Genomic DNA, 13167 nt, shown 5'->3' on the forward strand with positions numbered 1-13167 from the left:
CTTTCACTCTGCGAGCCTGGAGAGGGAGTGTAAAGATATTTGTGGGTTATTATTAAACTGTGGTGGTACAGAATAGACTTTGGCAGGCCGCAACAGTCTAAGTAATAGAACAGAAAACTAGAAGTGGCCACTTGATGGAACCAAATAACTGCAGAAGAACTTCCTCACTGAAGCACATGAAGAACTGTGTTTTTGGTCAACCAGTTATGTTCCAAATTACAACCAATGAATCAGCTGTTCACAAAGGTGCATCTGTGCAACTGTTATAAATGTTACAAATGATATATTTGAAAATACTGCTTTGTTATTAATGGTATGTATTATACTGTCCAGGAGGGCGAGGCTCTGGGTGCCTATGGAGAATGGGTTCCAGTTGACAAAATAGCAGACAAAGCTGCTGCTGCCTCCAGAAAGGCCCTGACCACTGTTCCCATAGCAACAGCCACCTCATCATCAGGTGAAACGATGACGACACCAGTGGTACCAGAGGTCGTTGAACAGCCAGAGGTAGAGCCAGACAATGACAGCGTGTTTCCTGACCCACTACTGCAGGTGAGAAGTGGAGGTACTGTCAGCACTGTACATTGTGATATCCACTGGTGCCGCTGTAATCCGGAACATACAGGGAATGCTGATGCAGTGGGAATGTTGCATGTGTACTGTTCCCGACTCTTTAGCACTAAATGTGAGTCACATGGTCCAGGGCACGTCTCAGGAACGTGTTACAAATAGCACTGGAAGTTAAAGCAGGAAGAAACACTCCTCCCTCACAGTCAAAGGAACCTCTGAAGCTCCCCACTGTTATGATGAGAAGGAGTATTCCTCTGAGCTGAAGGATTACTCCTGAACAGAGTGTGACATCACTGTTTCCCCACGCTCCTCAGCTGCATCGTGGACATGCTGATAGCTGTTTGTAGCACTGATCTAACCACATCTTTTTACAATGTCTACTACTCCACATTTAAAGTTGTACATGCAGCAATGCTGTTGCAAACCCTGTGGAGCTCCTCATGGACAACGTGGACTCTTCTACTGCCCTGGTCCTCCTCTAGAGACCACACCCTGTTGATGTATATGGCCTACAGTTGGAAAAATAATCCCGCCATCTGAAATTCAAAAGAAAGACGTTATGCAGCTATTCACATGAATGCTGCTCGATATTCTGTAACTTTACACTGAGTGGAGGCCAAGTAAATAAAACTGCGCCGTAAGAACAATTCATTACATCACAGTTCATGAGAACATTGTTGGTTGTGACGGATACAAATGATCATTTATGCAAAGCTGACAAAAAGTGCAAGGATGCAAAAGACCTTGATTTGTGTTTTTCATTTGCGTCCTGTAAAGGTCCGTCACAAAACAGCTGTCTCCACCTCTTGGTCTCTTAATCATCAGCTGACAGACGTTTCCTACTCCTAGTCCCAAAATTATGACCAAATATGCCTTTCACTGATTTTCTACTCTGATATGGGGCAACTGGAGAGCAGGGTCATCCTTCAATCAGAGGATCGGCGGTTCAATCCCCGGCTCTGCTAGTCCATGTCCATGTGTCCTTGGGCAAGACACTTAACCCCAGATTGCTCCTGTAGCTGTGCATACAGTGTGTGAATGTGTGTGAAGGGTTAGTTAGTCCTGATGAGCAGGTGGCACCTTGCATGGTAGTCCTGTCATCAGGGTGTGAATGGGTGAATAATGACAAGTAGTGTTAAAGAGCTTTGAGTGGTCGGAAGACTAGAAAAGAATTACACAAGTACAGTCCACTTCCAGTTTACCAGAAGCCAGATCTGTTTCTGGTGAAGTGTTACCTACTGGACTGGGATTCATCATTTGGTGATTGTTAAAAAACATAAAGTCAACATTTGGAGGTTATGTGCAGGAGCATTTGTTTACAAAAATAATGCTAAATTATTCAAAAAAAAAAAAAAAGAATGTGATTATATAGCAGGAAGAGTCTTGCTAGTACTTGAGTGCAGCAGGACTCATGCAAACATCTGTGTTTCAGTAAGCATCCAAACCATGTTCATTCAGTACCCCATCAAAGACAAATGTATATTTCACAAAGTGCTTCTATCTGTTGTTGTATTCAGTGAGCTTGCTAAATGTGCCTGTGTTTTCTAAAGTTTGTCCTGACACATAGCTGACTGACTGAAATGTTTGATTGGCGGTCTCTCCTCATGTCTGTTCCTCTGTCTCCTGTCGTCTCTGTCTCTGCAGCCAGTCGATATCTCTCAGGCTGTAACTGAGAGGATCAAAGCTCAGAGGCGGTTGGCTGAGAACCCCTATGATGTTAATGCCATCTGCATGCTCAGCCGGGCACAGGAGCAGGTATAATACACAAGTTTGACGGATTATTACACACTCAGAAAATGTCTTCATATTGAGACAATGAATAGAATAGCTAGTGGCTCCGTCTAGCTTCCCGTAGGCGGAGCAGTGCGTCTCGCTAAATTCTCAGATGTCACGAAGCTAATGTTTAAGAAATCATTGAAGTCCAGTTTAGAAGTTGCGGTGGTGTTGTGAGTTTAATAAGCATGCCGGCAAACTGGTGACCTCACAGACACAGAGCAGAGCTGAGCCGGTGAGTTGACCCAGAACAAATGAAGAAGAAGCATTTCATACAGGGTGTTCATTTCATACAGCAGTGTTCAGACTGTATGTAAATACTAGGAAACAGAGGTAAGGGGAGACTGTGACCAGACATAATGTAATTACAAGTGGATACAAAGGGGGGGGCATTCGCATTCAGACCTGCAGGAAGGGCACACAGTGGCATTTGGTCATTCAAGGGGTCGACACAGCAGAGAGCCTGAAGTAGCAGCTAGGCGTCATTTGGTTAGTGTGTCTGTCCACAATGTGTATTCTTCATCACTAACATGCTCACAATGAAAACAATGTGGTCATAAACCAACAGTGGTGGACGTATTCAGTTACATTTCCTACCATCCTATCATATATAGAATCTAAATGTCTTACTGCACAACTTTATTATGCTGTAGTACAGCGTAATAATGCATGTAGTGGAGTAACAAATACAATATTCTCTCTGAAATGTAGTGGAGAGAGAAAAGTTGGCACAAAACTGAAACAACTAAGTTAAGTACTTTTTTATGCAAGTATAGTACTTGAGTAAATCTACTTAGTTACATTTGACCACCTTTAACCAAAGTATTGGACAGGGGAGTTAAATGTCTGAAGCAAAGTTTCATGGTAACCCATGTGGGAACAGCTCTGCTGTGAGCACATGGTGAACCCGGTTTGGTATCTTGATGACCTGCCCCAGTGAGAGGATGCTGTGCATTCTACTAATTGTATGTACAGCACTCCTTTGCTTAATGTTTCCTGACTTGATTAAACTATTTGATTTTTGACTGTCTGATCTAATGGAAATGTCCTCTTCTGATAGGTGGATGCGTGGGCCCAATCCAACACTGTTCCTGGCCTTTTTACTGGTTCGACCGGAGCCCAGGTCCTCACCTCGGAGGAGCTCTCCACCGGCGGACCACAAGCATGGCTGAAGAAGGTAATACACAAAAGTACAACGTACACAAACAAGAATATAAAGTCATTGAGACAGATGTTCCAAAAGAGCATAAACATGTATGTAACACACAGACACAGACCTTTTGACATATTGAGGTTTCTGCATCACATGTCACATTAGCTTTAGCTAAAATGTAGTTCATCAACAGAGTGAAATGGAGGTCATCAAAATGACCGTCAGCTATCTCACTATCTCACACATTTCAGCAAAGTAGGGATCAAAAAGTGTGAAAATATGTTGTTTTAACTCACACAGGCTCCGCCCTCTACTGGACTCTATGGGAATTAGTGTTGCAACAGATCATAAAACTCTCGGTTCGGATCGTATCACGGATCAGAGTCACGGATCGGATCAGCACAAAAGACAAAAGGGAGCGAATACAGATCCCTTTGTTGATTGACTATAGCAGCTGGTCTACCAGGCTCCAGACTATTTATTGTTTTTGCCACCGTCCCAAAAATAATTTCAACCATTTTGAAGTCAGTGTAAACCATCAAAAATGTTAAATGTCATCCTTTTACTTTGTTACAATAATTAATAGTATTTCTTTCTTCTTAAAAACACAATTCAAATGATTAGAAAATGAAAGATTGTATTTTTATTTATTAAAACAAATCTTGTCATCAGTAGTTTTAATGATGTATTATAATGTGCTTAGAGCTCGTGTTAGGAAGTTAAACAGCTCATAATTCATCTCTAATATCTATTTTATATTCATGTGAAAACGTCTCCTTCAAACTACTGGTTTCTCACCAACACTACATTTTACCAGCTTACATGTGAACACATCATGGTAACGTTCTAAGTTACATTACATTACAGTCATTTAGCAGACGAGTTACCTTCATCCAATACTCATTTTCACTGAACAGAGCCTTCGTTCTCCTCTTGTTGATTTAAACACTGATTTGTCGTTCACACTGTAACATTATCAGAGATCAGCGACTAGGAAAGCATAAATGATGTCCTGATCACATATTTTACTGAATATTAGCGGATAACGATCTTCAGTAAAAACGTTATTTCACACTGAGATAGTTAACGTTGAATGGTGTAATTAATGCACGGTGAGGGGGATCCCTGAGGATCACGGATCGACAGTGGTTTGTTGCACCACTACTGGGAATACTCTCCTACAATTACCAGCATGCATTCGCCCACTGAAATTTTAGCTGTGTAGCTTTAGAAAGTGTAGCTGGCTAAACAGGACGTGCCCACCCAGAAATGTGTTGACCCCACAGTATTTAATGCAGCACGCACCGCTGCTCGACAGCATTTTCTCTATAGTGAACAGTGATTTGCCCACTGAATGCCTCCACGAATGGAGTTGCCCCTTTAAGAACCTCGTCAGTGTCATGTCCCAGGCTCACTCGGAGAGCGTTCAGCAGTGTTCAGCAGCCTAAGAACAGACAGCAGCAGCGGTGGGATCACTTCCAACGACGCCTCCGCCATGGTTTCTACGGCTCGGCCAGCCCATCTCAGGGAGCGTTTGTCTCGCCCACTCTACCAGACATCCGGCAGTGTGTCGAGGCGTCCTGTTAGCAGCCAATGATGATGAGAGGTTGCCGGTCTGGTGGATCTTCTCAGGGTGCAGGGTTGCACAGAGACTTCTTATCCTGATGTGTACCCCCTTGACAAAGGCCTTGCGGGCCACCTGCTGTCACAGTCAGCCGGTTGGTCAGACAGCAGGATGCCTTTAAGCCGTTGCTGCATGACAGGGAGATGCTAGAATATTTTTGACAAAATATTTCAATCAGAAACTGTTTATTGCCAAGTATGTTACACATACAAGGAATTTGACTAGCTGAATGGTGCAAAACAAACAATAAACACAGTGCAATAATATAAGACATCATTTACAAATATTAAAATTTACAATAAAATATGTTAAAAAAACAAACAAATAACAGTAAAGTGTCAAGTGTATTAACATTTTTAATTGTAAGGGTGTGTAACAGTAACAAATTGTCTGGGGATGTCAGAGTCAGTGGGGGTCCTGGGCTTTATTTATGAACCCAACTGCCGACGGGAAGAAATATGTGATGTGAGGTCTTGGTCCTGATGGACCGCAGCCTCCTGCCAGATGGAAGGGGCACGAACAGTTTGTGTCTAGGGTGAGAGGGGTCGGCTACAATCTTTCTTGCTCGCTTCAGGGTCCTTGAAGCGAACAAGTCTTGGAGGGACGGCAGATTGCAGCCAATCACCCTCTCAGCAGAGCGAATGATGCGCCCCTTCTCCTTGGCAGTGGCTGCAGCGCACCAGACCGTGATGGAGGAGCAGAGGATGGACTCAATGATGGCTGTGTAGAAGTGCACCATCATTGTCTTTGGCAGGTTGAATTTCTTCAGCTGCCTCAGGAAGTACATCCTCTGCTGAGCTTTCTTGGTGATGGAGCTGATGAGGTCCTGGGTTTTGGTGGAGCCCAGGAAGCGGAAGGACTCCACAGCATCGACGGGGGAGTCACACAGGGCGATAGGGGGAGGTGGGGCTGCGTTCTTCCGGAAATCCACAACCATCTCCACTGTCTTTAGAGCGTTGAGCTCTAGGTTGTTCAGACCACCTGTAGGCGGACTCATCCCCACCAGAGATGAGTCCAATGAGGGTGGTGTCATCCGTAAACTTCAGGAGCTTGACGGACTGGTGACTGGAGGTGCAGCTGTTGGTATACAGGGAGAACTGGAAGCAGAGCTAGCACCGTACACTGAGTACTTCCTGGTTCAAATCACTTTTAGACGTAAAGCATCGACTTAAAACATATTTTCATGTTAGGTTGGCTGACATGAGGGTTTTCTTTTGTCACAACAACCCCATCCTCAGTCTAGAGAATGGGCTATGTTTCACACGGCCCGATTAATCTCCTAACCAAGTTGGGGTTGATGTTCAACTGGGAGAAGAGCAGCCCCTTCCACACAAACAGGTGGAGTATGATGCATGCAGGCTGCGGGCCACTCTGTCAAAACAGGCGGCACTGCGTTGACCGTTATGCAGGCTCTGGGGTTCATGGCAGCTGCCCATCTGGCAATGCCACCGGAGCTGCTGTACATGCTGCGCCTGTAAAGGTGGTTTGCTCGCCTCCACTTGTATGCCAAGAAGCACAAGCAACACTGGGTTACCATTCTCCCCTCGGTAGCAGGACTGGAGAATAAGGACATCATCACACCCCAGGACGAAAAATAAATATTAATTTTGAGATGACTTTGGGATGAGAGTTGAAAGAGAAAAATAAACTGTTACGTTACAATGAACGGTGATGAAAATGACTGCACGTTTTGTGTAGCACACTGTTCTTATTTAATCTCTTTTGACAACAAAAGGTGCACACACACAGCACATACCGCCGCTCTCTGACCTCACAACAACAGCAGCAGCGGCAATGGGGAATTGAACTCAAGTCAAGTTAAAAAAAGTAATCTTTCTAGTATTATGTTAGCTAACCTTAGACAGCGCGATGGTAACGGATCGATTATGTTAGTTAATGCTAGCTAACCAGTCAGCAGCCGACGTGTGCATTTACAGTGAGTGAGCTGACAATAACGCTGCAATGAGATCTCGCCATCACATTTTGTCCTTGGTAACATGCTGTACCTCTGCCCGTGACAAGTGCAGCTCCTCTAACTTTAAGACGCACCAGCTAGCAGGGCACTGGTCATTTTAAATGATTATTTTGAATGATTTTAGTTAGTTTGTATATCAGGACGGTTCCAAGAGGATTGTGAAAATAGTCATTTGAGAACCCTGCTCAGATCATCTGAAATTACTCAGATGATGGCAGCCCAGCCCTGGACCATCAGCCCTGGGGGACTGTGTCTTAAGAGGTCCCTACGTTAGGCGTGTTGCCCACTCCGGACCATTCTCTCCCTGCTTGGCTCCTGAGAGGGACAGGCTGATGAGGGCTGGACTGTTTTTACAGGTTGTGCAGACCATCTGGGCACCAAGAGCAGGATCCACCATTTCCTGTTTCAAGGGTGTTGTGGAAAATATTCCTAGAGCAAAACTACTTATGCATGAATATATATACTGAGTAGAAATATATACTAGGTAAAAAATGACCATTACAAGGGTACGTCCATCCATCCATTTTCCACCGCTTATCCGGGGTCGGGTCGTGGTGGCAGCAGGTCAGGCAGGCCGACCCAGACCTCCCTCTCACCGGCAACATGTTCCAGCTCATTCTGGGGGATCCCGAGGCGTTCCCAGGCCAGCTGGGAGATGTAATCTCTCCAGCGTGTTCTGGGTCTTCCCCGGGGTCTCTTCCCAGTTGGACGTGCCTGGAAAACCTCCAGTGGGAGGCGTCCAGGAGGCATCCTAATTAGATGCCCGAACCACCTCAGCTGACTCCTTTCGACGCGAAGGAGTAGCGGCTCTACTCCAAGCTCCCTCCTGATGACCGAGCTCCTTACCCTATCTCTAAGGCTGAGCCCGGCCACCCTACGGAGGAAACTCATTTCGGCCGCTTGTAGCCGCGACCTTGTCCTTTCGGTCACGACCCAGAGTTCGTGACCATAGGTGAGGGTAGGAACGTAGACCGAGTGGTAAATTGAGAGCTTTGCCTTCTGGCTCAGCTCCCTCTTCACCAAGACGGTCCGGTGCAGCGCCTGCTTTACTGCTGCAGCTGCACGTCTGTCGTCCGTCTGTCGATCTCCCGCTCCATCTTACCCTCACTCGTGAACAAGACCCCGAGATACTTGAACTCCTTCGCTTGAGGTAGGCACTCCGTCCCCACCTGGAGGGAGCAATCCACCGGTTTCCGGCAGAGAACCATGGCCTCAGATTTGGAGGTGCTAACTCTCATCCCCGCCGCTTCACACTCGGCGGCAAACCGCCCCAGTGAATGCTGGAGGTCACGATCCGAGGAGGCTAACAGGACCACATCATCTGCAAATAGCAGAGAGGCGATCCCGAGACCCCCGAAACCGACGTTCTCCGCCCCCAGGCTGCGCCTAGATATCCTGTCCATGAAAATCACGAACAGGACCGGTGACAAAGGGCAGCCCTGGCGGAGGCCAACACCCACCGGGAACGTGTCTGACTTATTGCCGAGAATGCGGACACAGCTCCTACTGCAGTCGTACAGAGACCGGATCGCCCGTTGTAACGGGTCCGGCACCCCATACTCCCGCAGCACCCCCCACAAGACCCCCCGAGGGACCCGGTCGAAAGCCTTCTAACACTGGTGTGAGGAAAGGAGGCTCGATCCCCTGTCTTGTGCAGTTGGGCCTTGGTGAATGGTCCCTTTGAGCCCCTTGAGCCTTAGCTAAGAGAGTGTGTGAAGTAACAACCCTATCGGTGCACCACAGGTGCTTTCTGCTTCCTGGTCAACATATCGAGGCTACGCTCAGACATTCACAGGGGCTGTCACCCTAAAGCATGACATTTGGTTTGGGGGGGGGGGTTAAAGGCAGTAACCTGGTCGGCACAGTCCCGGCTGTGTCTGATCTGCTTAAAGGTGCGCAATATGGAATTCAGAGCATATCTATTGCCTCCACGCGGCTCTCAACAATGGACTGACACAGCTAGCAGTGTTTACCTGAGGGGGGAAAGGAGGGTGGGCGCTACACTTCCACTAAGACACTGTGGATCGGGACGGCGTTATCAGCTGTAAACGCCAAAAAGATGCACAAAAAGCCTGCGTGTGACTCTGCTCAGGTGGATATGACTCCACTATATCTTTACATAGATAATAGTTTGCTGCTTTATTGATGCTATGAATCCTGTATATAGAACCTGTAAGTGTGCTCTGATGTGTTTTATTGAGGGGTGGGAGTTCCACTATGTATTAGGGTTGGGGTCCTCGTCATGTGCTCCGTCTAATAGGAGTTTGGTAGTTACCAACACTGTATTTTGTGTTTGACTCAACTTGCCACATAACAGTCAAAAGGGTGTGCTTTTTCTTCCTGTTTCTCTGCCAATGCATGTCGTCCTTATTTCTCAGTATTATTACTTACCATTTGTCACCTCTCGCTGATAATCTTTTTTTTTTTTCTGTCTTCCCTCCTCTTCCCCTCTGTGTCTGTTTGTGTCTTGGTTAGGACCAGTTCCTCAGAGCAGCTCCAGTATCAGGGGGTGTCGGGGAGTTCCTGATGAGGAAGATGGGCTGGAAGACAGGAGAGGGCCTAGGGAGGAACCGTGAGGGTACCGTGGAGCCAATCATTATTGACTTCAAGGTTGACCGCAAAGGTATGAGGCAATTGATTTTAATAATGAGCCTCAACAATGTATGCTATACAAGGAGAGGACAATGAAGTCAAACCGATCTCAGATGAAGGAACAGACACATGGGGTCTTTCTCATTTCCTGATTTCCTGCCTCCTTGATTCCTCACTCCATGATCCTCTGGCTTGTGATCCAGAAATCAATATCAGTACTCCATCTTGAAGGACATACCTATTCCTTAAATGCATCTCGAAGATCAAGGATGGAGGAGGCTTGCCGGAGGAGATATTAGGAAGGAAACAGCGGCGTATTCTTTGTAGAAGTCTTTTTGGCACCCGTAAAGAAATAAGAGGTGTGACACAAAACTGAATTAATCTCAAACAAATTTAACTTTATTTAAGACAATCAAACTTTCTGCCCTTCAGTTTTTGCAGCTCCTCATAAGCTCTGTATTGTACCTTCTATACAAACATGTAGCGCTTCATGGACACTGTTTAGGTCAATTGACACAGATCATAAAATATGACAGTTTGATGAACAGCTGTGCCATACGTCATATTTAATTGCAGTCTCTTTGAAATGACGCTCCGAGGCAACAATGTCTTATTTCTTTAATTCCTGTTGCTTCGACTTTTCTCTTCTTGCATCTCTTGATCGCCTCCTACGCTCGTGTGTGTGAGATTAAGACGCAAGGCGAGGAAAGGAATCGAGAAGGCACAAAATGAGGAAATGAGAAAGACCCGTTGCTCCTCATGGAGACTAGGAATACTGGCGGTCTTAGCTTATCCAGAACTGGCCCAGTGCCTGTTGGAAATAGGGAAAGGTGGAGCAGAAGTAAGCATTGTGGGTGTTGATCGGATGATGGAAATTCTCTTGAAGAGCCCCTCATCCTCTGAACTTGAAATGCTACAGTTTCATCTTGCTTCAGATTACATTTTGGTGGTGGGCATTGCAAAGAGATTTGGCATTAAAATCTGAAACGCTTTAACATCTCTTCCCCACCAGCCAATAGAAGAGTCTGTTTACCGTGAGCCAAACTCTTCAATCCTATTAGGTGGTAAATATTGCATATACAGTGCATCCTGAAAGTATTCACAGCGCTTGTTATGTTACAGCCTTATTCCAAAATGGATTCAATTCATTGTTTTCCTCAACATTCTACACACAATACCCCATAATGACAAAGTGAAAAAGTTTGTTTAAAATGTTTGCAAATCTAATCAAAATAAAGAACGAAAATATAACCGGTACATAAGTATTCACAGCCTTTGCTCAATACTTGAAGCAACTTTGGCAGCAATTACAGCCTCAAGTCTTTTTGAGTATGATGCTACAAGCTTGGCACAACTATTTTTGGGCAGTTCCTCCCATTCTTCTTTGCAGGACCTCTCAAGCTCCATCAGGTTGAATGGGGAGCGTCGGTGCACAGCCATTTTCAGATCTCTCCAGAGATGTTCAATCGGGTTCAAGTCTGGGCTCTGTCTCTGTACATTGATGCATTCATCTTTCCCTTGATCCTGACTAGTCTCCCAGTTCCTGCCGCTGAAGAACATCCCCACAGCATGATGCTGCCACCACCATGCTTCACTGTATTGGCTCGGTGATGAGCGGTGCCTGGTTTCCTCCAGACATGACGCTTGGCATTCAGGCCAAAGAGTTCAATCTTTGTTTCATCAGACCAGAGAATTTAGTTTCTCATGGTCTGAGAGTCCTTCAGGTGCCTTTTGGCAAACTCCAGGCAGGCTATCATGTGCCCTTTACTGAGGAGTGGCTTCCGTCTGGCCACTCTACCATACAGGCCTGATTGGTGGAGTGCTGCAGAGATGGTTGTCCTTCTGGAAGGTTCTCCTCTCTTCACAGAGCAAAGCTGGAGCTCTGTCAGAGTGACCATCGGGTTCTTGGTCACCTCCCTGACTAAGGCCCTTCTCCCCCGATCGCTCAGTTTGTCCGGGCGGCCAACTCTTGGAAGAGTCCTGGTGGTTCCAAACTTCTTCCATTTACGGATGATGGAGGCCACTGTGCTCATTGGGACCTTCAATGCTGCAGACATCTTTCTGTACCCTTCCCCAGATCTGTGCCTCAATAGAATCCTGTCTTAGAGGTCTACAGACAGTTCCTTGGACTTCATGGCTTGGTTTGTGCTCTGACATGCACTGTCAACTGTGGGACCTGATTATAGACTGGTGTGTGCCTTTCCAAATCATGTCCAATCAACTGAATCTACCACAGGTGGACTCCAATCAAGTTGTAGAAACATCTCAAGGATGATTAGTGGAAACAGGATGCACCTGAGCTCAATTTTGAGTGTCATGGCAAAGTGAATACTTATGTACATGTGATTTTTTTCATTTTATATTTTTAATAGATTTGCAAAAATTTCAAGAACCCCTTTTTCACTTTGTCATTATGGGGTATTGTGTGTAGAATTTTGAGGGAAAAAATGAATTGAATCCATTTTGGAATAAGGCTGTAACATAACAAAATGTGGAATAAGTGAAGCGCTGTGAACACTGTACAAGTTCACAGTAGCACCCTCAGTACCACACTGATGTCACTGACAGTTGGGACTCATACACATTGCTCTTCACAGACATGGTGTTGTATTGATGATGAGAGTAATGATAGGAATGCTAATGGTGATGGAGATGATGTGTTGATGTGTTTCAGGACTAGTAGCTGAAGGAGAGAAGCCACAGAAGCAGACGGGAGGACTAGTGGTCACCAAAGATCTGATGGGTAAAAGATACAGTTTTCATCAACAAAGAAAGATTCAACAATAACATGAAAGTATTACAAACAAAACTCATTAAAGCACAGGCTTTTTCAACAACCTGCAGGCATCTGTGGAATCTCATCGTAGAGTTTCTTCTCCTATCTGTTCTCTGACAGTACCAGGTCTTGTAAGAAACCCATTTAAAGGCTGAATTCATCTGCAGTCCAGCAGAAAAAAGAGGTTACTGCTTCAACTATGTAAAAGGTTGTCAGCTTTCAGTTCGTTCAGAGATGTAAACTCTTTTTAGTGTAATGTAATTGCTGTGGTGAAAAGAGGTTAAAAACAATAATAATACAAGTAAATATGTGGAACAAAAACATTTATTTCTAATATTCTGGATTGCTGAGAGGCAGGTTTCTCAGCGTTACGGTTCATTCAACTGTTGCTACTGACTGTGAATGAATCACATTTATCTCCCAAAACACATGGAAGTCTCTTTCTCATTGTCATGAAATATCTTAAATATCGTTTAAATATCTTACGATATATTCCCTTACATTATCAAGAGAGTGGAAATTGGTAGGAAACGGATCAACCAGCCTCCTCCTCCAAGTATTCTCACAGCAGTGCTCATACCAACCACGCCTTAGACGAGCTGTAGAGAGCAGTGGAGCTTTTATTGGGCCTGGTGACTTTAGCAGTGCTATCTGGATATCACCAACACATCAGCTGTGTGACTCACTAGTATCACACCAGACCA

General features: G+C 45.3%; 1 protein-coding gene across 1 annotated transcript in view; it reads left to right on the plus strand.

Annotated features, from left to right (window-relative positions):
* Positions 1 to 13167, plus strand: part of sonb (SON DNA and RNA binding protein b) — a 33720-nt gene that overhangs the window by 15620 nt on the left and 4933 nt on the right. Inside the window, exons 13-17 of the mRNA XM_031852004.1 lie at positions 334 to 552; positions 2215 to 2325; positions 3404 to 3520; positions 9571 to 9718; positions 12362 to 12430. Coding sequence (XP_031707864.1) covers positions 334 to 552; positions 2215 to 2325; positions 3404 to 3520; positions 9571 to 9718; positions 12362 to 12430 — 664 coding nt within the window. The remainder of the gene's footprint in view (positions 1 to 333; positions 553 to 2214; positions 2326 to 3403; positions 3521 to 9570; positions 9719 to 12361; positions 12431 to 13167) is intronic.

The sequence above is a fragment of the Anarrhichthys ocellatus genome, unplaced genomic scaffold, assembly GCF_004355925.1.
Source record: "Anarrhichthys ocellatus isolate YVR2014 unplaced genomic scaffold, GSC_Weel_1.0 scaffold12, whole genome shotgun sequence".
Taxonomy (NCBI): Eukaryota; Metazoa; Chordata; class Actinopteri; order Perciformes; family Anarhichadidae; genus Anarrhichthys; species Anarrhichthys ocellatus.